The 24,977-nt window shown below is 45.0% G+C and overlaps 1 protein-coding gene across 5 annotated transcripts in view; it reads right to left on the reverse strand.

Moving 5' to 3' along the window:
- PCGF3 (polycomb group ring finger 3) overlaps positions 1-24,977 on the reverse strand; it is a 105,568-nt gene that overhangs the window by 7,547 nt on the left and 73,044 nt on the right. For all 5 annotated transcript variants that reach the window (XM_045021522.1, XM_045021518.1, XM_045021520.1 and 2 more), the window contains 6 exons: positions 22,060-22,156; positions 17,843-17,898; positions 16,574-16,684; positions 14,241-14,329; positions 10,212-10,349; positions 1,955-2,035 (listed from right to left, as the gene is read on the reverse strand). In XM_045021522.1, coding sequence (XP_044877457.1) covers positions 1,955-2,035; positions 10,212-10,349; positions 14,241-14,329; positions 16,574-16,684; positions 17,843-17,898; positions 22,060-22,156 — 572 coding nt within the window. The remainder of the gene's footprint in view (positions 1-1,954; positions 2,036-10,211; positions 10,350-14,240; positions 14,330-16,573; positions 16,685-17,842; positions 17,899-22,059; positions 22,157-24,977) is intronic.

The following is a 24,977-nucleotide window of genomic DNA, read 5'->3' on the forward strand; positions in this document are numbered from 1 at the left end:
CCACTAAAAACATTTCACTCAATGAGTATTCCCTATTGACCATACGCTCCAGTCCCGGGTGCGGGTGGGGCTAACCCCCGAACCCGCTAACTATCTAACACTAAACTGATTTAAACTATCAAAAACAAGAAAACCTAAGCTAAGATATTAACTATGTACAAATTTTTACAGAGAAAAACTATGAGGAAGCTAGGGAAGCGGAGGTCAGACAAGCTGCACGCCACTGTTCCAACGACCGACACGGGCGGTAAGAAGGAACTGAGGGTCGGGTGGGTCGGCTGAGGTATATATGCGGTGCCGTTATGGCGCCACTCTAGGGGGCGCTCAGCCGACCCACTGGGGTTGCTAGGGTAAAAGTCTTCCGGCGAACGTGCACGCGGCGCGCACACACCTAACTGGAATGGATATGAGCAATCACTCGAAGAATATTACATCTACGCAACTACCTTTATTAACCAAATCTGTAATTGTCAAAAAACAAAATCAGGCTTAACAAGACATTTTCCATAAAACCATGCTGGCTGGCATTAATTATTTGCCCATCCTTCAGTTCTATATTGTTTAAATCCTGTATCAGCTTCTCCATTATTTTGCCTGGGATTGATGTCAGGCTATTTACTCACGTCATCCTGCTTGCCCTTTGCTAATGTTGTGCCCATATGCACAGTTTCAGGCCAGAAGGGACCATGAGATCTTTTAGTCTGACCTCCTGCATACCACAGGCCATTAGTTTTCACCTTTTTCTATTAAGGCCAAACACTTTAGTTAGACCAAAGCATTCCAGACCTCAGGAAACTAAACTACTGTGTGTCACAGGGAGAGAACATGAGAAACCAAGGTGCCACCAATGCCTGAAGCCTCTGCAATGACAGGGAATGGATTTGGTGAGTCATTCTCAGATGATCCCAGCAGGCAAACCACATCCTGCTGCAGAGGAAGGCAAAAAAACCCCAAAGTCCCAGGCAATCTGACCTATGGGAATATTCTTTCCCACCCCCAAATCTAGCGATCAGTGTGTGAGCAAGACACCAGCTGGGCATCGAGAAAGAACTGTCTGAACCACCTCAGAGCAATGGCCAACCACCCAGTGTCCCATCTCCAGTTGTGGAGAAACTCTTCCCATCTTCTGGAATTTCCCCATTATTCCAAGGGCTCCTAGGTGCTATGGTAATATAAATAATAAACAGCACCAGCAATCCAGAGATGTCCTGAACCAACCCTTTTAGGGCTCTTGGGTGCACATTATCTGGGCCTGCTGGATGACCTTTGGTAAGTCACTTCATCTCCATGTGCCTCGGTTTTCCTGTCTGTAAAATGGGGATAATGTTTCTTATCTGATTTGTAAACCACTGAGATCTACTGATAAAAAAGCACTATATAAGAGCTAATTATTATCATCATCCCTAGCATCCTTAATGTCTTCAATTCCTAATGGACTGAAAAGTAGTTCATCATCGTCACATAACACAAGTATATCATCTTGCTTCTTTCCAAATACAGAACTACACATTGATCACTTTTACCTTTTCTGCATTAACATTTGCACCAGCTCCATGTAGTAAAGAGGCTATATCACTGTTAGACTCTCTCTTTTTCCTGATTTATCTGAAAAACCTACTGTCCTTAGCCTTGCCAGCCATGGATATTTTCCTGTTGTCTTTAGCGTTCCCTTTCCAATTTTTTACACTTCATAACTACTAATTTATATTCATAACTATCTACTTCCCCTCTTTCCCCAGTTGTTATATATTGTTCTTTATTTCTAGTTGTTGCCTTCACTTTGCCCCTGAACCAGGATGGACTTTTAACCAATTTTTTAGCCAGTTTTAAAAGTTACTGCAGGTATAAAACTATGTACGACAGATACTTTATGAACTCTGTTCTATAACCAGATTAATGACTTAATTTTAATTCTAAATATCAGTGAATTCATGAAAAAGCAGTTGTGTCGTACCTTAAATCTCCATCTAGTGACAACTACAAATTTGAGCGTATGGTCCTTGCCAAGAATTTCTTCATTGCATAATATATCCAGCTGATTGAAAAGGAAGAGAGACTTAAATTCATTAAGGGACACATCGAACACACTTCTGAGACAAGACAATGCACATGGATAAAAATCATGTTAAACATGTCCAGAATCATCTGAAGACAATGGAAAAATCCTAACCCTTGCCATAGTGTGGGAGTTGGAGATACAAGGTGGGTGGGGTAATATCTTTTATTGAACCAACTTCTGTTGGTGAGAGACACGAGCTTTTGAGCTTTCACCTTGAAGTGGCTTTCACCTTGAATGGTCCCTTGAAATGTGTGTTAACTACTCATGCTAAACATGTTCCACCTTGTACTCAGAGTGACACAGCTCAAGAAGAGCTCTGTGTGAGGTCGAAAGCTTGTCTTTCTCACCAACAGTTGCCATAAAAGATATTCCCTCACCCGCCTTCTCTCTCTAGGCATTATATGGCAGATGACAACCTGGGATGTAAGCAGTATTTTTAATGGCTGGTCTCTCCCTCACAGGGACGGCATTTTATATAAATTAACATTGGCTACAGTAGCTTTTTGCAGATTTGAAAACTAACATTTTAGTAAAAAGGTGTTAGAACCAGTAAGAGTCTCTGTGATAATTTAGATAATTTAAGTGTGTAATTACTTCAGTCCTTAAGTCTATTCTTCACTTGGGACAGGGATGCAACATCCCTTTGTGAGAAAGGACAGTTACCTGTTCCATAACTGGCGTTCTTCGAGATGTGTTGCTCAGGTGTATTCCACAGTAGGTGTGCGTGCTCGCCACGGGCACTGGTGCTGGAAGTTTTTCCCTTAGCAGTACCCGTATTGGGGTAGCACCGCCGCGACCCCTGGAATGGCACCTGTATATCACACTATAAGGGGGACTGCGCGCTCCCTCCACCCTCGGTTCCTTCTTGCCAGACAACTCCGACAGTGGGGAAGGATGGCGGGGTGAGGAATAGACATGAGCAACAAATCTCAAAGAATGCCAGTTACGGAACAGGTAACTGTCCTTTCTTCTTCGATTGCTCATGTGTATTCCACAGTAGGTGATTCCAAGCAATATCTGTTGGAGATGGGTAGGAGTTCACGATAGCCTGGGATGGAGTACCGCTCTGCCAAACCCAGTGTCATCCCTAGTTTGGGAGATGATCGCATAATGCGAAGTGAACATGTGAACTGAGGCCCAAGTGGCCACCCTACAAATGTCTTGGATAGGGACATGGGCTATGTAGGCAGCTGATGAGGCCTGAGCCCTCGTTGAGTGTGTTAACGATTGGTGGCGGGGGAACCCCTGCCAGATCATAGCACGTGCGTAGACACAAGGTAATCCAGTGGGAAAGATGCTGGGTGGAGATTGGTTGCCCCTTCACCCGCTCAGCTAAGGCAACAAAAGCTGCGAGGATTTCCAGAACGGTTTGGTCTGATCCAAGTAAAAGGTCAGCGCTCTGTGGAGGAATGGGGCTTAGGACAGAGCACGGGGAGAAAGATGCCCTGATCCATATGGAAGGCGGAGACCACCTTCGGGAGGAATGCCGGGTGTGGGCGAAGCTGGACTGTATCCCTGTGGAAGACCATATAGGCAGGTTCCGAGGTCAAGGCCCTGAGTTCGGAGACATGGCGGGCTGACGTCATTGCCACAAGAAAGGCTACCTTCCATGAGAGGTGAGACCAGGAACACGTGGCCAGGGGTTCAAAGGGAGGACCCGTGAGTCGGGACAAAACCAGGTTCAGGTCCCATTGCAGCACGGGGGGGCCTAGCATACGGGAATGAGTGGTCAAGGCCCCTAAGGGAACGGGAGGTCATAGAATGGGAGAAGACTGCGTGCCCTTGCACTGGCGGGTGGAAGGCCGATATGCCGCCAGGTGTACCCTGACAGAGGCGGGTGCCAGTCCTTGGGTTCTAAGGGACAGGAGCTAGTCCAGGATAAGCTGGAGAGGCACAGAGGAAGGGGAGACTCCCCGCTCACTTACCCACTTGGAGAACCTGGACCACTTCACCATGTACGTCCGGCGTGTGGACAGTTTCCTACTTTCCAGGAGGACCCGCCTTACCTGCTTCGAACATCTGCCCTCCTCCTCATCTAGCTACGGAGCAACCACGCTGTCAGATGGAGTGCTGCTAGGTGAGGATGGAGGAGGCGGCCCCCGTCCTGGGAGAGGAGGTCCGGGAAAGGCGGCAGCATCCTCGGGATGGGGGGGCGCCAAGAGGCAAAGGAGGGTCCCGTACCAGTGTTGGCGGGCCCATACTGGGGCTATGAGGATGACTTTCGCTTTGTCTGCCTTTACTTTCTGCAGGACTTTGTCAATGAGGGGGAACGGTGGGAAAGCGTAAAGGAGCTGGCCCGACCAATACAGGAGGAACGCATTGGAGATCGTGCCCTTCCCCACTCCTCCCCGGAGCAGAACTGGGGGCAACGCCAGTTCTGGCAGGTTGCAAAGATGTCGATCTGGGGAACTCTCCACTCTCGGAAGAGCCGGTGAGCGACCTCCAAGTGGAGCGACCACTCGTACTGGGGGGAGAAAACTCTGCTGAGGTGATCCGCTTGCATATTGCAGTCGCCTGGGAGGTGTATGGCCCTCAGGGAGATATCATGGGTTATACAGAACTCCCATAGGCTCAGGGCTTCCCGGCAGAGGGCTAGGGAGCGAGTCCCGCCTTGCCTGTTGATGTAGTACATGGTGGCGTTGTTGTCCGTGAGGACCCTGACCACCTTGCCATGAAGGTGCGTGTGGAAGGCCACGCACACCAACCGTACTGCCCTGACCTCTTTGACAATTATGTGAAGGGACAAGTCCGGGATCAACCACGTCCCCTGAGGTTGCACATTCCATGTGGGCTCCCCAACCCAGGCCTGACGCATCGGTCACCAGGTCCATAGACGGGTTGACATCCCGAAAGGGAACCCCTTGCAGCATGTTGCTTGGGTAAGACCACCATTGAAGGGAAGCCAGTATCGGGGGACAGAACCATGAGAACCTTGTCTAGCCCGTCCCGGGCCTGGGAGAATTGGGAGGCTAGCCAGAGTTGGAGGGGCCTCATTCGGTGCCTGGCATGGCGGACCACGTACGTACATGCCGCCATGTGCCCTAGAATTCGAAGGCACGCCCTTGCCGTTGTCACCAGGAAAGCCGTGACTGAGGTGATGAGATCTCTTAGGGCCTTGAACCTGTCCAGGGGAAGAGAGGCTGTGGCCCTTGAGCAGTCCAGCAGTGCCCCAATGAACTCTATGCACTGAACTGGAACTACGGTTGATTTGGTCTCATTCACCACTAGGCCGAGACCGGCGCATGTCGACACAAGCAGCTTCACGTGGATCTTTACCTCAGAATGAGAGTCTCCCTTGAGAAGCCAGTCGTCCATCAAGGAAAGATCTGTACCCCCTCCCGCCTGAGGTAGGCCACTACCACAGCCATACACTTTGTGAAAACCCTGGGTGCCATGGATAGGCCAAACGGAAGGACCGCAAACTGGTAGTGGTCCTAGGAAGCTGAAAAAGCGCCTGTGCCCCTCAAAAACATGGATGTGAAAGTACACATCCTGGAGGTCCAGGGCCGCATACTAGTCTCCCGGGTCCAGGGAGGGGATAACAGAGGCCAAGGATACCATGCGGAACTAGGAGCGGGCTAGAAAATGGTTTAGGCTCCACAGGTCCAGGATGGGCCTGAGGCCCCCTTTGGCCTTGGGATCAGGAAGTACTGGGAGTAGAATCCCTTACCCGGGAATTCTACTGGTACTCTTTCCACCACCCCCAGGTGCAGGAGACGGTCCACCTCCTGCCCTAGGAGGTGGGTAGGCTCCGGGTCCCTGGGGCCTACAGGGGAGAACGGGTGGTTTGGAGGGGGTGACGTGAACTGCAACCTGTAGCCCTGGGAAATGGTGCTGAGGACCCACTGGTCCAATGTGATACAGGACCACGCCATGCAGAAGGCAAACGGTTGCAGAACACACACTTTATTAATTGGGGGGGGGTCTCCCTGGCAACTGGCCCGGTGCCCCCCTGCAAATAGTCAAAACCGCCTCTTTCCCTGCCTCTTGCCCTTAGCAGGCCCAGGCTGCAGGGTGGAGCGGGACTATCACTGAGACTGGCATTTTTGGTCTCTCGGTCTCTTATACAGGGGCTCATATCTGATCCTCGCAGGTTGAGCTGGCGGTTGTGGTTTGGCCTTATCCTTAGCTGGATGGTCGTAGAGGCCCAAGGTCTGCAGGGTGGTGCGAGAATCCTTCATCCCATGCAGCCTGACATCCGTCTGGTCTGCGAAGGGCGCCTTCCCATCAAACAGGAGGTCCTGCATAAGGGATTGGGCCTCCGTCGACAGTCCAGACAGAAGGAGCCACGATGCCCTGCGCATGGAGATCGCCAAAGCCATTGAGCGGGCTGCAGTGTCGCCTGCATCCGATGCGGCTTGCAGGGCCACTTTTGTTGCTGCCGCCCCCTCTTCTACTAGCGCCTTAAAGTCCTTCCTGTCCTGGTCTGGGAGGAGAGGCTCAGACTTAGGCAGGAACTCCCATAGGTTAAAAGTCATATCTGCTCAGTAAGGCTGGGTGGTTGTCTACCCTGAGCTGGAAACTTGCCGCGGAATAAATCTTTCTACCAAAGGAGTCCAGTCATTTGGCATCCTTATTCTTGGGGGTAGTTGCAGGTTGGCCCTGACACTCTCTGTGGTTTACCGACTCTACCACAAGCGAGTTAGGTGCTGGGTGGGAATAGAGTTACTCATGGTCCTTGGTGGGCACTTCCTTTCAGCCTTCTTGGAGATTGGGGCCAAGGAGGCGGGAGTTTGCCACAGGGTGTTGGAAATGTTGGCTACACCCTGGTGCAGGGGCAGAACCACGTAGCCCGGTGCCGAGGGGGACAACACGTTAAAGAGGGGATCGGAGGGGCCCTCCATTTCCTCAGCCTGCAGCTGAAGGCTGGATGCCACTTGCTTTAGCAGGTCTTGGTATGCCTTAAAATCCTCCTGAGGGCTTGGTGGCAGAGGTGCCATTATGATGTCATCTGGTGCCAGGAAAGAGCCAGCGCAGAGCCATGGGCCTCGGTCGGTACTGGGGGGTTGAGCTCAGATCAGAGTTCAGGCGCGGGTCCGCTGACTCGTGGCCCGTCGATCTGTCTCTTAGACAGCTGGACGAGGCTGATGGAGCCTGAAACGCTCCGACAACCGAGCAGGACCCCATCTGGCGGGCATCGGCAGCCATGGTGCCCACTGGCACCACTGTCCCTGCCACTGACCCGGCTGAGGGCCCGGTGGCGGTAGCTGTCCTGGCCAAGCCGCACGGGCCAATGGGTGGCTGGGTGCCAAGGCTGAGATCACCATCGAGTGCCTGCGATGCCACCTCCCTTGGGACCTGGACCTCGAAGTTGAGGAACGGTACCCGCCCGAAGAGCGGCTTCAGTACCCATGACGGCAGCAGGGGAATCTCGAGCGCGACATCTCGTTGAGCGGGAACTGGAACGAGAACAACGTCTATCCTGTCGAGACCGGCTGCAGTAGTCGCGTCACGAAGGGAAACATTTCCGGCACCTCTCTTGATACCAATGCTTGCTGGCAGGCAGCGTAGAGGGTCCCCGAAACTCCCATCCAGGTCATGACCGAGACGGTCTGGTCAGCGTCAAGGGAGGGCGTGAGCTGCAGGATGACTGGTCACTGCGTGCTGAACGGCGCGGGGAATGGTCCTCAGAGTGGGAACTGCGACCCGCAGGAGAGGTTTGGTGGGCCCCCAATGGGGGTCTGCCCCAGGACCGGGGACCTATCACCGGTTGTGCGCCAGGAACCGAGAGACTCGTGTCTTTTGCGGCCTGCATCGCCTCTGGCATCGACGGTATCCGTACCAGTGGAGATGTGCACACGGATGGCGCCGGGCTGCTCCGCTCAACACAAGTCGGAGGCCTTGAGCCCTGGGGGGACCCTGGGCTGCCCGACGCGAGACCAGCCTCCCCTCTTTCCTTGCCTCGGCGCCGCTACAAGGTAGGGCCCTTTCCCTGCTTCTTGGAGGGGGAACGGTGCTGGCTAGTAGAGGGTGCCTTGCTACATACCGACGGAGCAGCGGCAGGAGCCAAGTCTGCCCGGCACGCCGGAGTTGCGGCCAACACCGATTCCATCAAGAGAGCACGGAGTCTAATGTCTCTCTCCTTGATCCGTGGCTTGAATGACCTGCAGATCTTACAACGTTCACTGATGTGAGTCTCACCCAAACAGCGGAGACACTCAGTGTGCGGGTCACTCCTAGGCATAGAATGGCGACAGGAGTTGCACGACTTGAAGCCTAAGGTACGGGGCATGCCCCGAGCCCACTCTAACAACTGAAGAAACAATTCCACAAACGGTACTACTAAGGACGAGTAGAAAGGCTGCAGCAGAGCTGGAGCACAAAGTTCCAACTACCTTCACTGGCGGCAAGAAGGAACTGAGGTTTGGGGGAGTGCACTCCAGGGGTTGCCGCGGTGCTCTCTCAGTACGAGTATTGCTAAGGGAAAAACGTCCGGCACCGGTGCACGTGGCAAGTACGCACACCTATTGTGGAATACACATGAGCAATGACTCGAAGAACTACTCCATGCGACCACACAGGGGAAAAAACCACTTATACATACAATTAAGAGCCAATAAAATTAAGCATGTTCCTTCACACTACTCAAATAAGATTTTTAATTGGTGACCGTAACAAGGGTACAAGTGGTCTTCTCTTGTTATATACATGAAGAAGTGAAGCTGTTTCACATGACAATTTCTATTTTAAGTAAAAGTAGCCTTCACAATAATTTTGAATAGAGGTAGGTCGGTAGATTACACACTGATTGGTGCTAGGAGTGGGTGATTGTGGCTGTGGTCAGGTAGGAAGGGGAAGGCTTCAGAGTCTGAAAGGCTGGCTGTTTTTGTAGGTTGTATTCTGAGCATGGGAGAGGATGTTTCAGAGCTGTGGAGAGGTTAGGTAGGAAGAGGAGAGAGGTGTGTAAGTGGGGACAGGGGTATTTCTGAGCAGAAAGGAGGTTCTGAGCTGGGAAGCAGATAAGGAGTTGGCAGGGCTGAATACCAAGGCAACACTCAATTGGGAATGAGGCTGTGAATGAACTGGTGGCATGTCCGTTGGGCTAGGACATGGTAGAGTAAGTACTAGATCAGGGGTTCTCAAACTGGGGGTTGGGACCCCTCAGGGGGTCGTGAGGCTATTACATGGGTCGCAAGCTGTCAGCCTTCACCCCAAACCCCACTTTGCCTCCAGCATTTATAATGATGTTAAATACATTAAAAAGTGTTTTTAATTGATATGGGGGGGAGGGGTCATATTCAGAGGCTTGCTATGTGAAAGGGGTCACCAGTACAAAAGTTTGAGAAACCCTGTACTAGATTGTGTGAGGAGAGGATAGGACTGTTTATAGGGACCCTTCATAATAATGTATCCTAGTTTTACAATCTGAAATGGAGGAGGTCAGAGGGAAGATGACCCCCTTTTTCTTCCTACTTCTTCATTCACCTCTCTTTCCCCCCACCAAATGGCTTCCCAGTGACCCACAGTCTCCTAGTTTTTCCACTTTGGAAGCATGATCAACCTGCAAGGAAGCATAGGAGCACGACCAACAGTCCCTCCAGATTATGTTGGATACATGCTGACCCTATACTTTGGGTGAAATTCATCCTTGTGCGTAACAGCAACACAAGGGCTATGGACCACTTAAGCTATATGTCTTAAAAAAAGACTTCAGTGGTGGATAGGCCTGGCACTGGCCCTATACACTGGGTGAAATTCTCCATTTTCTCTTACACACATGATCAGATAAACATACAACACTAATGGAAGACTATGCCAAAGCTTACTTTAATGACAATCATTTAAAACTGGATGTGGAAAAAGAAGAGTTAAGGTATTAGACAAGCCATGTGGCTCATACTACTAGCCCAAGAACCAACAAGGGCTGAAACCCCAGAGGATTAAGTTGGGGAAGGAAAGAGGTAAGTGCTTCAACATTCATATTTTACCTTTTTATTTTTATAAAAAGGTTGACAGATTTGCCTAGATCCAGCTCAGATGAAAAAGCTATTTAAGTCCTACTTCAATAATCACATTTTACCTCAAAAGTGGTTTGTTCAGTTCTCTCTAAGAACAAGATTACAAGGAAAAGCTTTGCTTTTAAAAAATGAGCTTCATACGCTTGCGACAAGCTTATTTACAGTGTGATTTTTCTCTTATGTTAAAATATTACCTCATTAAAAGAAGAAAGGTTAAGTTTTTTGGCAATGAACTTCTTTAGATGTAAGACTGTTGCTTGTGCTGAGCAGCGGATCCATTTTCGTTTCAATCCACGCAATTTGCTGCTATTGCATTCCAAGCAGATGCTTACCTTCAGGGAAAAGCAAACACAACCCAGAATTGGTTAACAGGATTTCCTGCAATCCTGATTATGCATTCTATAGGCAGCCTTCATTGGTCTAGCAAAATAAGGTCAAAACTTAAAAATTAAACATCTTTGCAGTCAAACGTTCACTGCACTTCACTTAAAAGCAAAGGAGTGGTCGGTCTATAACTTGTCATCTTACAGTTACACTTCACTTAACTCTTAAATGTCTGGATAGAAGTTATCAGAGGGGTAGCCGTGTTAGTCTGGATTTGTAAAAGCAGCAAAGAGTCCTGTGGCACCTTATAGACTAGCAGACGTATTGGAGCATGAGCTTTCGTGGGTGAATACCCACTTCGTCGGATGCATGTAGTGGAAATTAATAGATAGAAGTGGATAAAAGTTGACAGCCGCTAATCTGTACATTTTAGAGGTCATTCTGACTAACTCAGGAGCAGTCCAGGTCAAACCACAAACCAAAGGTGTACACACTGTAACAAGTCACTTTTTCAATGACTGTTTACAGTGTCATCTTTATATAACTTTAAAGGCCACGTTAATGTACACTCAGATTACATGCATGGTTTAAAAAGGATTATCAACTTGAAAGTTATTTTGTCTGAGATTTAAAGGTGTTACAAGAAAACAGATAAAAAAAATCAAAAGAAAGCTAGTAAAGCACCAAAAGATTTTTGCTCAAATTACTGATAGGTTAGGCTATAATTTTTTCATGGAAATTTTAATAAATGTCATGACAGGGGTGCAGGGGGAAAAAAGCCTATGTCACAGAAATGGGGGAAAGCAGATGGCCCACGGGGACGTGGGGTGGCTTTGACAGCAAGCTCTCTCCACACTCACCCCAGTGGCAGCTCCTATCCCACAAGGCTAGGCCAAGTTTGTTGGTCCGGGCATTGTGACCTGGCCCACGTGCTCACAGCCCCACTCAGATCTGGCACATCCACCCCGTCACCATCTACATGGGGTGGACGCACCAAGCCTGAGTGGTCTTGCAGCCATATGGGCCAGATTGCAATATTTGGAAGGGAAGGAAGCCGCTGCTGCAGGGGTAACTAACTTTATTCAAATTTAAGATTACCATGAACACTGACAGCTGTCCCAAAATCATAGCCTTACTAACAGGCACTAAACCGTAACAAGGTACTTTTATATTACAGTTTAATTTTTAACTAATCCTAACCTGAGACTGAAGAACACTGCACTGTCGGAAACATGAAAAGCAGAACAGGGGGCAATCTTCATGACTTTCAGAGAAGGTGGTGCATGGCAACAGAGCTCCACTTAGCAAAGTGATATCCCCCACCCACCCCCCCAAAAAATATCTTAGTGGTTTGTCACCAAACCCCACACCACATTAGGCAACTTATCAGGGTCCCCATCCCAAATCAGTAGGGCTTACCAAATTCACAGCCATGAAAAATGCATCACAGACCATGAAATCTGGTCTTGTGTGCTTTTACCCTATACTACACAGATTTCACAGGGGAGACCAGCATTTCTCAAATTGGGGGTCCTGGCCCAAAACAGACTTGCAGGAGGGTTCACAGGGTTATTTTTTGTGTGTGTGTGGGGGGGAGAGTGCGCAGCATTGCCACCCTTATTTCTGCACTGCCTTCAAAGCTGGGTGGCGAGAGAGGGGTAGCTGTTGGCCAGGTGCCCAGCTCTGAAGCCAGCGCCCTGCCAGCAGCAGTGCAGAAGTAAGGGTGGTAATATCATACCATGCCATCCTTACTTCTGCACTACTGCTGACGGCAGCTCTGCCTTCAGAGCTGGGCTCCCAGCCAGCAGCCACCGCTCTCCAGCTGCCCAGCTCTGAAGGCAGCATTGCTGCTGGGTAAGAGTAGCAGTACCACAAAGACACCCCCCCACAATGACCTCGCAACTCCCCCCGCTTTTTGGGTTAGGACCCCTAAAATTACACCACCTTGAAATTTCAGATTTAAATAGCTGAAATCATGAAATTTACAATTTATAAAATCCCATGACCGTGAAATTGACCAAAATGGACCGTGAATTTGGTAGGGCCCTACAAATGAGCCTTCGGCTCCACATATTCCTGCATGAAGTTATTAATGCTCACCGGGGACTGGCAAAGCTTACCGAGGTTCATGGCGTTGGGCCCTATATGAACCTCCTAAGGTTTGCCAGGGAGTTGGCTGTGGGTCAGAAGAGGTACAATGTCTCCTCATGCAGTCCTGAGCAGGTGTATAGGAAGGGGAACCCCCCCCCTGAAATTCTCCCACAAAGCCCTCTTGCAACAGCCAAACTTTAGGAATGCAGGAGAGGGTAACTCTCCATTTTCTCACTGGGCTTTGCACAGGAGAACTGAGGAATAGACAACCCCTCCCTTGTTGCTTCCTTTTGCCTCCCCAGGCCTGTCTCCGGAACTTGCAGCAAGTCAAAGCAAGCTCAGCAGCTCCTGACAGTCTATTCAATGTATTAATAACCTTAAAATTAGACTAATCAACTAGCATCTCTTGCTTACACAAAGACTGGAAGTGTGGAGATCCTTTGCTTGGGACACTCTTGGCCACATGATAAAAGTATAGTTACAGACTGCTCCATGGACTCCCACTTTGCCCAGTAAAAAGCACTAAATCCCCACCCAGAAGGGGTAGACGTGGGTAAGGTGTTTAATCATCTCCTACTAGCATCCTTCCAACCCTTCATAGCTTGGGAAAACACAAATGGGACTTGCAGTGTGCCACAAGGTGGATTAATGAGAGCAGCTTCAGACAGGGAGCAAGTGTCCCAAACCTAAAGGAGCCTTCAGAGAATGCTTTGCCAGCAGCCCTGTATCTGGGTGGCATCCTCACTGAGAGATCAACTTTCAGGAAAGTAGGTCCCAGGCCATTTGTGTCTTTATAGGTAAAAGCCAACACCTTCAATTGTAGCCAGTACTTGGGGGACGGGAAGCCAGTGTAGATTTAAAAGCACAGTTTCCTATGCTTTTTGGTGGGGTGGGGGGAATTCCATAACAGATGAGTTAGTTTATTCTACATGTTTTTTATCTGATGAGTGGTTTAAGTTGTAGCCCCATGTAGAGCATGTTGCATTAAATTTATTCTGGAGTTGACGAAGGTGCAGTTAACAACAACAATCACCTGGCCATACGAAAGGTAAAAAACTGACCTACTTTACTAGTAGATGACAGTCCAGACAGATTGATAAAATGCACACCTGCCCCACAAATGACAACTGAACACCCTCAGTGGAGGTGGTATCTCTGTCATTTTTTCTGTTTTTTCCCCGACCAACATCACAACTCCAACTTCTATGGATTTTGCCTCAGACATCTGGCTCTCATCCAAACAGCAGACTAGGCAATCAATTGCTTTGCCTAGGTCAGGGGCTATGGAGCTGGTCCTATGACAGATATTTTGGTCCTGATCTTGAGTATAAAAAGATGTCATTAAGTTCTCTTCCTTCCTTTCTGTTTTTGCTACAAAGCAGCAAAAAATCATCATCTGTATTAAATATATTTTAAGGTGTTAGATAAAGTTGTAGATTTAAATTACTTTGCATTTTTATAGAGTAATTTTCTCAGCCACAGATCTCACATATCAGTTTTGAGGCACATTTTTTAATTCATTTCAGGATAGAAGACAATCACAATTATAACTGCCACTGATCCTTAATGACATTTTCTTGAAAAACAAACGCCACTCCTTCCCTATACATAAAGGCACTTGGTGCAACTTTATACATTCTACTAAAAAACACAGAAAAACAGTGCCTTGCTTCCATCGATTGATCAAAGTATGGATATAAAGATTATTCGTCCCTCATAGCACATAATGAAAATAAAGCTAAATGGCAACCTAAAACTAAAAAAACCTGGCTGATTTCAAAGTAAAAGTTGCCTGAAAGATATTCTACCTGTTCATCACTTCTGTGATAGTCATTATCTTCTTCCTGTTTTTCTTCTGATGTTTCTTTGTTTGAACTCTCATCAGCTTTAGTTTCACCTTAAATGAGAAAGGAAAGCATTATTAACATCTTGTAATTTCATGTTAAACTGTAGGTAATCTCAATCGATAGTAACAAAAATCAAATCAAGAGAAAGCAAATGGGGTTTTATAAGTTTTTGAATGCATTAGACTGGAGGTGAGCTCATTTTATAAAAATTGAAAAGGAGCTTAATCATCTTTGGTATTTGGTATTTTCTGAATGCATACTTAGCTAGATGTAGATGCACGGGCAGTGCACCTATGTTTCAAGGGCCCTAATCCAAAACCCACTGAAGACAATGGACAGACAGACACTGGGCTTTAAATCAGGACATAAATGCAAAGCTAAGTAAGAACGCATTTGTTGCTTTGAAGAACTTACAAGCTCTCGACAGTCACCATGTCCAAAAACATTTTTCCTCCATAAAAAAAAGATATTATCAATGCACCATTACTGTCCCAAGATTGTATTCAAAAGTCAGGAATTTCAAAAACTTCAGGTTGCCAAAGAAATGTCAACTCTGCCAAGTATTATATACGCAGTAATTTCTATTCCTCTTCCTCTCATAAGGAAGCCTTATGGTATTACATTTACTAGTAAAATATAATTCCAGCCCTATCTGCTCAGTTCCTAGCATTAGAGTGAGATATCCCTAGCTTTATGCATTGATGTGCTCTTCACTCAAATTTTAAGTAAACTCTGAAAAACTGTTGTGAGATACTTTTTTTTTGGTCACTAAAAACGATATTTAATGGGAAATTTGGGGGTGGGGGAGGTTGAATTATGCATGCACAATCAATCTCTACTGATTGAAACAAAATTATGGCCCAAATCCCTGGATATGGCAAGAGAGGAAAGCACAGCTCAGGAATGTGACCTTTGCTCTCTACCAAATCTTGGGCTTGCTACTTTAAGCGACTGTCAACAGTCCCACAGGTCCACGGTGGCAACTGGGTATCAGCAGACCATAACCCACACCATGCCCAACTTTGCTAGCAGCCAGTATCACGGTAGCATAGGAGCTCCTACACGAGCACTACTCCAAAAGATCCCCCATGCTGGGGTGGTCTTCCTATGGCCAGTTAAGATGGTTTAAGAGTAGGGGTGGTGTGATGCAAAGCGGCTTCACCACACCCCAGGAGGTGAGCGTATAGTACTCCTGCGGGAGTTCTGCGCCAAAAAATTAAAAATTCTGCAAGTTTTATTGGTCAAGGAATAAATGTGGAGGTTCCAGCATGGCATTGGGGAGCACAGGCCACTGGCTGCACGGAGGTGGGAGATCACCCTGCAGCCTCCCTCCCCTGTCCCAGGACACTGAGTTAGCAGTGAGGCTGCATCCAACCTGACACAGTGCAAGGGCTGGGCCTGCCCCAGAAACACTCCAGGGCCCTGCCGCTCCATGCCAAATGCACCGGGTGTGGGCAGGCAGGAATCAAGTGGAGAGGGGCCCAGTGTGTGGGACAATCTGAGTGCGGACAGCTCAGTGAGGAGTCCAGGTGCAGAGGGAATCTGGATGCACAGATGCTTGTTCTGGGGTTTCTGGGTGTGACGGGGCTTGTTGGGGTGGTCCAGGTGCAGCGGGTGGTTTGGGTGCAGAGGTGGGGGTCTGGAGACAGGGGGTCTCCAGATGTAGGGGCTGAGGTTCAGCAGGATAGGGTTCAGGTATGGAGAGCTGTGGGGGGGGAGGGGGTTCTGGGTGTATGGGGTGAGGCTTGACAGGAAGGGTCTGAGTATGGGGGGTCCAGATGCAGGAGGTTGGGCGGACAGGGGAGCAGCTCCCCATACAATGACCCCTTCCCCGCGACGGAGGCGTGATGAGGGCAGGAAGCAAGGGAGGATGCTGAACTTCCTGCAGCCAGGGAGGTTTCTGGGGGTGGATCTAGCAGCTGATCCCAGGGCAGGGTAGGAGCCACCATGATGATTTGCCTCTCCACCAGCTGCTCCAGGTGCATGAAACTATGTGCCTGAGCTGCTAGGGAGGGGTGCGTGACCACTCTTGCAACTTCCCTTTGCTTCCCCATCAGAAAGTCATTTTTCTACGGGGAAGCAAAGAAATCTGTGGGGGACATGAATTCTGTGTGTGCATAGGGCACAGAATTTCTCCAGGAGTAGAACAGCTTAACACTATTAGATGTTTAATGCACTCACATTCACAATGTACAATACTCCATAAAACAATTTCTATAATTATGATTGGTGTTTAGAATAACCGTATCAGCATAATGGCATTTTTCTAAAGAAAGCAAACGAAAATAAATTACCATTCCGATGCGAATCTAAATGTTGCTTAGCAGAGCATGTCTCCCCTTTGATGTCCCCTGGTACTTCCATGCCTAGTTTATGATAGAATTCTCTCTGCTTTCTCATTTCCGCTGTTTAAAAATGTAAACAGTTTAATTAATAAGTGCCAATGTAACATCTATAAAATTGTTTCAAACTCCTCCCACTTCCTCGTAGAAGACACTTCCCAGCAAGAAGAGTGTGAACACCGCTATCCCTTCACTTTTGGCTGCCTCTCTGCTCTTCCTAATTACAGCTTTACCAAGCTACACCACATATCTTGTCATTCAGCTGTAGAATAACCAACTCATCTTCTGAGGCTGCTATTACATCATTTCTGTGATTTCAGATCATATGGAATTTAAAGCTACTCCATATTTTTCCATGTATCCTTCTACAAATCTCTCAGTTGAAGTACATGCTACATGCCAGTTCAGTTACACATGTAAGAGATTCTGAATTTCCTTTTTTCTCCCTACTTCTAATTTTTAGCCTGGAAGAATTTCATTTATATATAGTCTCTTTACTTAAGCTTGCATATTTAAAAGTGAGAGAATGTCCTCTTGACTTGACAACTTCGTTTCAATGAAAATTTTCCACCTAAACATAAGAAAGGCAGTAAAACACTATTGAAAAAAATGAGAATGACCCAGTAGTTAGTATAGCATATTCCTTCAGCTCAAGACACCCATTATTGTCAAAATATTACTGTTATGAGAAGAAGCACACAAATTAGAAGTTACCTGTTAGCAAAGGCCTAAAGTATGCACTCTAACAAAAGGAAGAAAATTATGCTGAAACTAAACACTTTCTCTGCATTAAATGCTTCACTTTTGACAACATAGGAAAGCAGCAACCAAATGATTGAATAAATGTAGAATTTAAAACAAAATGTGCATACAAAATATAATGCCAACACAAAAAGGTTTCTTCTAAGGTGTTATGCAACATTATACAACGTTTTAATTTTCCTGAAACATCTTCAAATTTTCATTACTGGAACATTTTCCAGTACTGGGTGTTAGCATTACTTTTGTTGAACATTAACAGAAAGCTCATATTAGAAGGAAAAAGTAAAATCAGTGCTAGAATTTGAATAAGTGCCGAAATGCTTCCACTGTATATTTTTCACCACTATCTTTGTCTAAAAGCAGCAGACAGGTGAAAAACCTATGCTATCCCTTAAACATGCACTGTAGCTCTTTGTAAATCTAACATTTACAGCTAAAATAAGACATACCAAGACTTACCTTCTTGAAGGCCTGGCACAAGTTTGTAAACAATATCTTGCATTGTTCTGTCATGACTGGCAAAAAGAACAAAACAATTAGAATTTGAAAACTTCCTATTTTTTAATCAATCATCTCTATTCTAAATGTCATCTCACTTAAAGAGAAAGACTCCAAGATTAAATAAATTATGCAACCAGGAATATAGACTTTTAAACACCACAGTAGATAATATTCAGATTTATAAATGGTACTTGAACATCAGAAAGATGTCATATGAGAAAATGATTTTAGCGGACAAGAGGGAGCTAGATGAGAAAGTATCAGAGGGTTAGCCGTGCTAGTCTGGATCTGTAAAAGCAGCAAAGAGTCCTGTGGCACCTTATAGACTAACAGATGTTTTGGAGCATGAGCTTTCATGGTTGAATACCCACTTCGTTGGATGCATGACGAAGATGAGAAAGGAAGCCTGATAAAGCCCCAACAGTTGAGGTAGGAGGTAACAAAGTGACCCATGTGATGTGGAGGATGACATACTAGAATGTTAACAGGATGTTTGAATTTTCTGAAGTCCACCCTTAACGGAACACAGAAGAACATGAATGATCCGTCTAGAGCAGAATGTGGAATTGTGCCCAACTGCATCAAGGTACACATGTTGGTAATGCACATTTTACTATACCTTGATAGAATTTTGACCTAAAGCAGGCAATTTTTAGCTCAAGATGAGGAAAAATACACTTTAACACAGCCTTCCTATTCAGCACAGTATCAGTCAAAGGATATTACTGAAGGTTTGCAATGGTAAAAACATCTTTATGAATAACTGTACATTTCTCATACATGTGGAACAATACTTAAATCAAATTTTCATTAGTTATAGTGCACTGCACCAGAGAATCTGGTCCCAGCTGTTTCTGATGCTATGCAGCTTGACTATCTAAATTACAGGGTCTCTACAGAGTCTAGAAGATTTTGTTTTCCTCCATACACAGCTGTTTCATGAAGTTACATACCACATTCTTTGCTGGTGGTAAATAGGTGAAACGATAACAACTTCAACAGAGATTTACCCATTTCCACTAGCAATGAATTTGCCCATATGGGATTAGACCAACACTTCTATATAAATAGATAGAGATAGACCATTTTGTTATGAGACTGCACAGAGACACTAGGAGACATTAACATCCCCAGGTCCTTCAAGCCTGCATCTGGGGATGTCTGGAGGAACTATCCATAATATGCTCCTTTCCTACAACAGCTAGAGAAAAGCATGCATAGGAAAAGCATATAAATGAAGAAATCGGAGTTCAGCCCATACATTCGGCTGTTTATAAGCAGAGGCAGTAAATTGCTCTTAATCCAACCACTTCCATTCAAATTTAAGAAGAGCAATGAGCACCTCTAGAAGCTGTGTTGTCCAGTGATTCTTAAGCAGAAAGGTAAGGTGGCCTGACACTAGGCATGGAGGGGGGGAAAAAGAAAAATTGGTTAAGACCCTAAACCTCTAGCCCTCAACCTCCTTGGAGAGGCTAATATACTGATTTGCTTTCAACAGAAGTTCAAACAAAGAAAAAAAATCAAGAAAGGGCAATTCTATCTAGAAAAGTTACCATTTGAAAGAGCCAGAATATCACCAGACCTCTGAACCAATACCACCCAGTTCTAATATTAAGCAAAAACAGTGCAATCATTTTAAAAATACACCCATCCCAGCTGATATCTGGCATTAACATGGTAAATTTTTCCAAGGTGAGCACTGGCTCTGACTCCACAGCAGGAGTGTATGCTCCTAACAGAGGTCAGTTCTCAGTAGTACTCCACAACAGTGGAAACCACTTAAACCAGACAGAAACAGTAGTAACAGAGTTAGCAGCAGTTCATTCATTACTTCAACCTTTTAAACAATATTTTAAGAGCTGGGGGAGGACAATTAGGTTTAAATGAACTAATGGAACACTAAAAGGTAGCTAAGTCTCTAACATGGATGTGAGGGGTCTATTTCCAGATTGCAAAAGCTTCACCAAGAGCATTTCAATATAAATGAACCATAGTCAAGCAGTCAGTCAATCTACAGTAACCAACCCACAGCAGCAAGCAGGTATGAAAACTTAACTGCCTTCTCACCTCTGAATCACAAGAGGTGCTTAGGTTACTTATTTCCCAGCTGGACTGGGGTCTGTGGAGGGGAAGAAGTCACGCTATGGGTCTGCATAACAAGTGATTAACAGAATTAAGACTTATGTAAAACAATTTCCTCCCTGTACACATTCTCTATTCCAAAAATCGTATATCTTCAACAGCAGCTTGAACAAAGGAACCATTGTGATCATCTAGTCTGACTTCTGTATAACACAGGCCAGACAACGTTCCCAAAATAATTCCTAGAGAATCTCTTAGAAAGAGATCGAATTTTGATTTAAAAAGTTACTCATGATGGAGAATCCTCCACGACCCTTGGCAAAATTTTTCCAGTGGTTACTCCTCTCACTGTTAAAAGTTTACACCTTATTTCCAGCCTGAATTTGTCTAGATTCAACTTCCAGCCACTGAATTATGTTAAGCCTTTTGCTGCTAGACTGAACCTATTTGTTCCCATATAGGTACTTATAGACTGTAATCAAGTCCCCCCTTAACCTTCTCTTCGTTAAGCTAAATAGATAGAGCGTCTTGAAACTAATCACTTTAAGCCAAGTTTTCTAATCCTTTAATCATTCTTATGCCACTTCCCTGAGCTCTCTCCAATTTATCAACAGACACCAAAGCTCTGGATACAGGATTCCAGCAGCAGTGGCACCAGTGCCAAATACAGAGGTAAAATAACCTCTCTGGGAAACTTGAGTTTCCTTTTTTTATGCATCCCATGACTGCAGTAATCCTTTTGGACAGTGTCACACAGGAGTTCATGTTCGACTGATTATTCACCAGGATCCCCCAATCTTTTTCGAGTCACTGCTTCCAGAATAGACTCCCCCATCCTGTAAGCACGGCCTACATTCTCAGTTCCTAGAAGTACACGGTTACACTAGCCATATTAAAAAACACATTGGTGCTTGCACCCAACTCATCAAGTGATCCAAATCGTTCTCAATCAGTGACCTGTCTTCTTCATTATTTACCACTCCCCCAATTTGTGTCATCAACTAGAAAATGGGGGGAAGGAAGGCAGGGGGTTGACTACACTTTTCAAAATCCACTGCTTTTTTATATACATATTCAAAGTAGTGCAACTAACAATTTCATCAAATACTTTGCTTGGAGGCAGGGCAGAAGTGCACCTTAAAAGAAAGAGCTGGTGTAGATGCACTGCCCCGATCCAACTTACAGCGCTGCATTTTCAGCAATGAAAGCTGCAATGGTACAGTTCTTTAGGGTTGACCAAGCCACGTGAGGAAATATCAGCAGCTGATTATCATGGTGACCGATGCCTTAGAAATATTTAAGTTGAGAGGAAACTGTAGGAGAAAAAGTAAGGGAAAGCACAACCTGCAAAAATATTATACAGTAGAGACACAAGAGAGGACAATACAGGCAGGATACCACAACCACGCTAGGGCATGTTGTGAATGGACGCTGAGTGGCTGTGGGGATAGGAGGAGGGTAGGTACAAATCCTTAAGCATTGGCTCCAACCAAAAGAGGTCAGAGCTAGTGTCTAACCTTTCTGCTGCTTTACCTCTTTTGTGTGTAATTAGATAATCCTGCAAATTAACAGTCACTCAGAAGACTAAACAATGACAATGCTGCCATCTTCAGATTTCAATCTTTGAATAGTACCTCAAGTAAAACATTAAAACCATAGTGCATCTGCCATAACAAAAAATACATTTGAACTACCAGTCGTGAATATAATGAAATATTAGATAAACATGTAATTCGCCCAATCAGAAATAGATACTATATAACCTATGAGAACCAGATACAGTCTAACCAGAAATTACTAAATCCAACTAAACTTCAGTAGAAATTGGTAAAAACTAGACAAATATTTCGCTTCTTCTTAAATTTGACAAAACACATTAAGTTTCAAAGATCACTTCAAAATTCAGTCTCCCACTTTGTTTACACAGAACCGTTATTTTAATTTCAAATCAAGCTGATCACTTAAGTATTTAAGAAAGAACAGCAGGGAAGTAAGAAAATCTAGTAAAGAATTGTGCCATAATCTGAGATATCTACACATGACCTGCAGAGATTTTAATTATCTGTGATTTTCATTGTATGCAGCACACTTACCCAATATACTGTAGCGGATGGCTCTGATGTATAACAATTCTACATGTTGGACAGGTGTTATTTTCCTCCAAATACTTCACCAGGCAACTTCTACAGACTGCAGACACATTTATAATTAGGAAGAAAAAAAACTATTAAAACAAGTTCACATTTGTGTTCTTGTGAATATTTTAAAAGAAATTAATTTACATACAAATAGTCACAGAACAACTCACACACAATTCAGATTTTGTCCCTTAATTTTTATATAAATAAGTTTCTAATATACCACTGAATAACACACAATTTCCATTATCTTTCATGGGAGTTCTTAGAACAATGGTAGATTATAAACAACGTATGAAGGACATACTATGTTATTGTCCTATTCCTGAACAGGTAAAGCTTACTTCAGAACTATTAGAATACATAATACACAACCCAAAATACCATATGCTAGAAAGAAACTTTGAGCTGTGGCTGTAAACAAAAGGAAATTGAGGCAAGGACATAAACTTGGGGCAAAGAAAATATTTCCTTCCGAGAAGTTGCTGTTTAGTGACCATGCAGCTCCTACCTGAAAGGGCATTCAGGTGCTATTTCACCTCACACCAAACACAACGTACATCACAATAGAGCACTGAACAATAGTTTGATTTTGGACCTGTTTCAAAGTCTACATACATAATTCTGTTTATTTCATTTTACAGAAATTTACAAACAAGTTACGCATTTTAACCTAATACTATTAGCCGTTTAAAGAAAATCATACAAAATTATTTACTTGGACAGTAATTGATTATAGAGAAGATGGGTGAAACAGAGAAGATTTTGACCTACACAGAGCTCTTCTTCTGGACTTTCATCAACAGAAGTTGGTCCAATAAAAGATATTACTTCACCCACCTTGTCTCCCTAATATCCTAGGACCAACCCAAGTACAACACTCCAAACAGTAATTACTTATGTGATAAATAAATTCCAGCTAAAGATTTTTCTTTTTTTCTAATGATTTTTGAGTTACTAAAATTTCTGTGTATATATGAAGTGGGAAATTTGGGTAAGTGAGCATCTTTCCAATAACTCAGGCTAATTCATTATTTTTACCCAACAGTGCTATAAGAGTTCCAAAGACTAAGTTACAGGGGTATACTTTCTGCAGTTAAACAGTGCCATCTACCTCTCAGACAAGTTGATGTATGTTTGAAGAATAATTACAAATCAAAAGCCAAAAGTCAGCAAAGCAAAGGTGTAATGTATGAATGTATTACACTATTTTCAGTCAGTACATTAAAGATGACAACAGCTGCTAGCAATGTTAATGACTTAACTAGCAGGACAGCATTCTTATCCTGAACAATAAAACAAGTCTAGTAGTATTAGCAGGTAAATATGCCCAATGATCGATGATGGGATGTTAGATGGGGTGGGATCTGAGTTACTACAGAGAATTCTTTTCTGGGTGTCTGGCTGGTGAGTCTTGCCCACAGGCTCAGGGTTTAACTGATCGCCATATTTGGGGAAGGGAAGGAATTTTCCTTCAGGGCAGATTGGCAGAGGCCCTGGGGGTTTTTCACCTTCCTCTGCAGCGTGGGGCACGGGTCACTTGCTGGAGGATTCTCTGCACCTTGAAGTCTTTAAACCATGATTTGAGGACTTCAATAGCTCAGACATAGGTTAGGGGTTTGTTACAGGAGTGGGTGGGTGAGATTCTGTGCCCTGCATTGTGCAGGAGGTCAGACTAGATGATCACAATGGTCCCTTCTGACCTTAAAGTCTATGACTATGACTCTACTGCTCACTGAAGCCCAGATCCTGCAGAGGAACCTGCTTCAGTGGGACTCTACACAGGGGAAGGGGTCCAGACTAGCAGAGTCTCAAGCAAAGAGGAAGCCCAGGAAGGCAACCAGGAGGCCCAAATCCTGCTCTCAATGAGTCAATGAAAGCAGAATCAAACCCATCGTTTATAGCTTTAAACTCAATTGTAAGGTTTTTTTCTTATTTTAAACTATAATTCAGAATGTTTATTTTAAAAAGCATCCACTAGAAAACAGCAGTCACTATCCACTGCAATATCCTGCACCACCTTTCTTACATTTTCATTCCTGCTGGCTTTTTTTTTTTAAATCTATCTTTCTTCATCTTTTATTATCCTTTTGAATGCTGAAGATAAAAATCTGTATTTGGAATATAACTTTTCATGACACATTAAGACAGCTTTCAGGGGGGGAGGAATAGCTCAGTAGTTTGAGCACTGGCCTGCTAAACCCAGGGTTGTGAGTTCAATTCTTGAGGGGGCCATTTAGGGATACAGGGCAAAAATCTGTTGGATGATTTAATTGGGGACTGGTCCTGCTTTGAGCAGGGGGTTGGACTAGATGATCTCCTGTGGTCCCTTCCAACCCTGACATTCTATGATATACACACTGCCGTTCAAGTATCAAGGCAGAAGATGAAGTATTAAAACAATTTAACAAAAGCAGCATTTTGTTATTGCCATTGTTAATGAAAAGGCATGAACAGGAGAAGACTGTTAATAGCTACCAAAACATAGTATCTGTTGGAGTTTGTCCCGGCCAAGTCATAAGACTGGAGAGTTATAATTACCAAGATACATATGAAGGAAGCAAGCATGGGAAGAGATGGAGGAAATTTACTTTCCCCATAATTCTGATCCTCTGCAGGGATTCTCACCCTAGTTTTAAATTCCTAACATGACAGATGGAATCCCTGAAATTCTAAAGGTTTGAGTATCCCTGAAAGCAATAAGCAGCAACCAGACATGTGAGCCACCCCGCTAGTGACCAGATAGTACCTTGGAATCTTCCAGTTTGGTTCTCAGTTATTAGAAAAAAAAAAGATCCTTAAAATTAAAGCCAGACACAAAAATAGAATTGATTGAGAGAAGTCAGTGCCTTGACAGCATGTAATATGTGTAA

The sequence above is a fragment of the Mauremys mutica genome, chromosome 6, assembly GCF_020497125.1.
Source record: "Mauremys mutica isolate MM-2020 ecotype Southern chromosome 6, ASM2049712v1, whole genome shotgun sequence".
Lineage (NCBI taxonomy): Eukaryota > Metazoa > Chordata > Testudines > Geoemydidae > Mauremys > Mauremys mutica.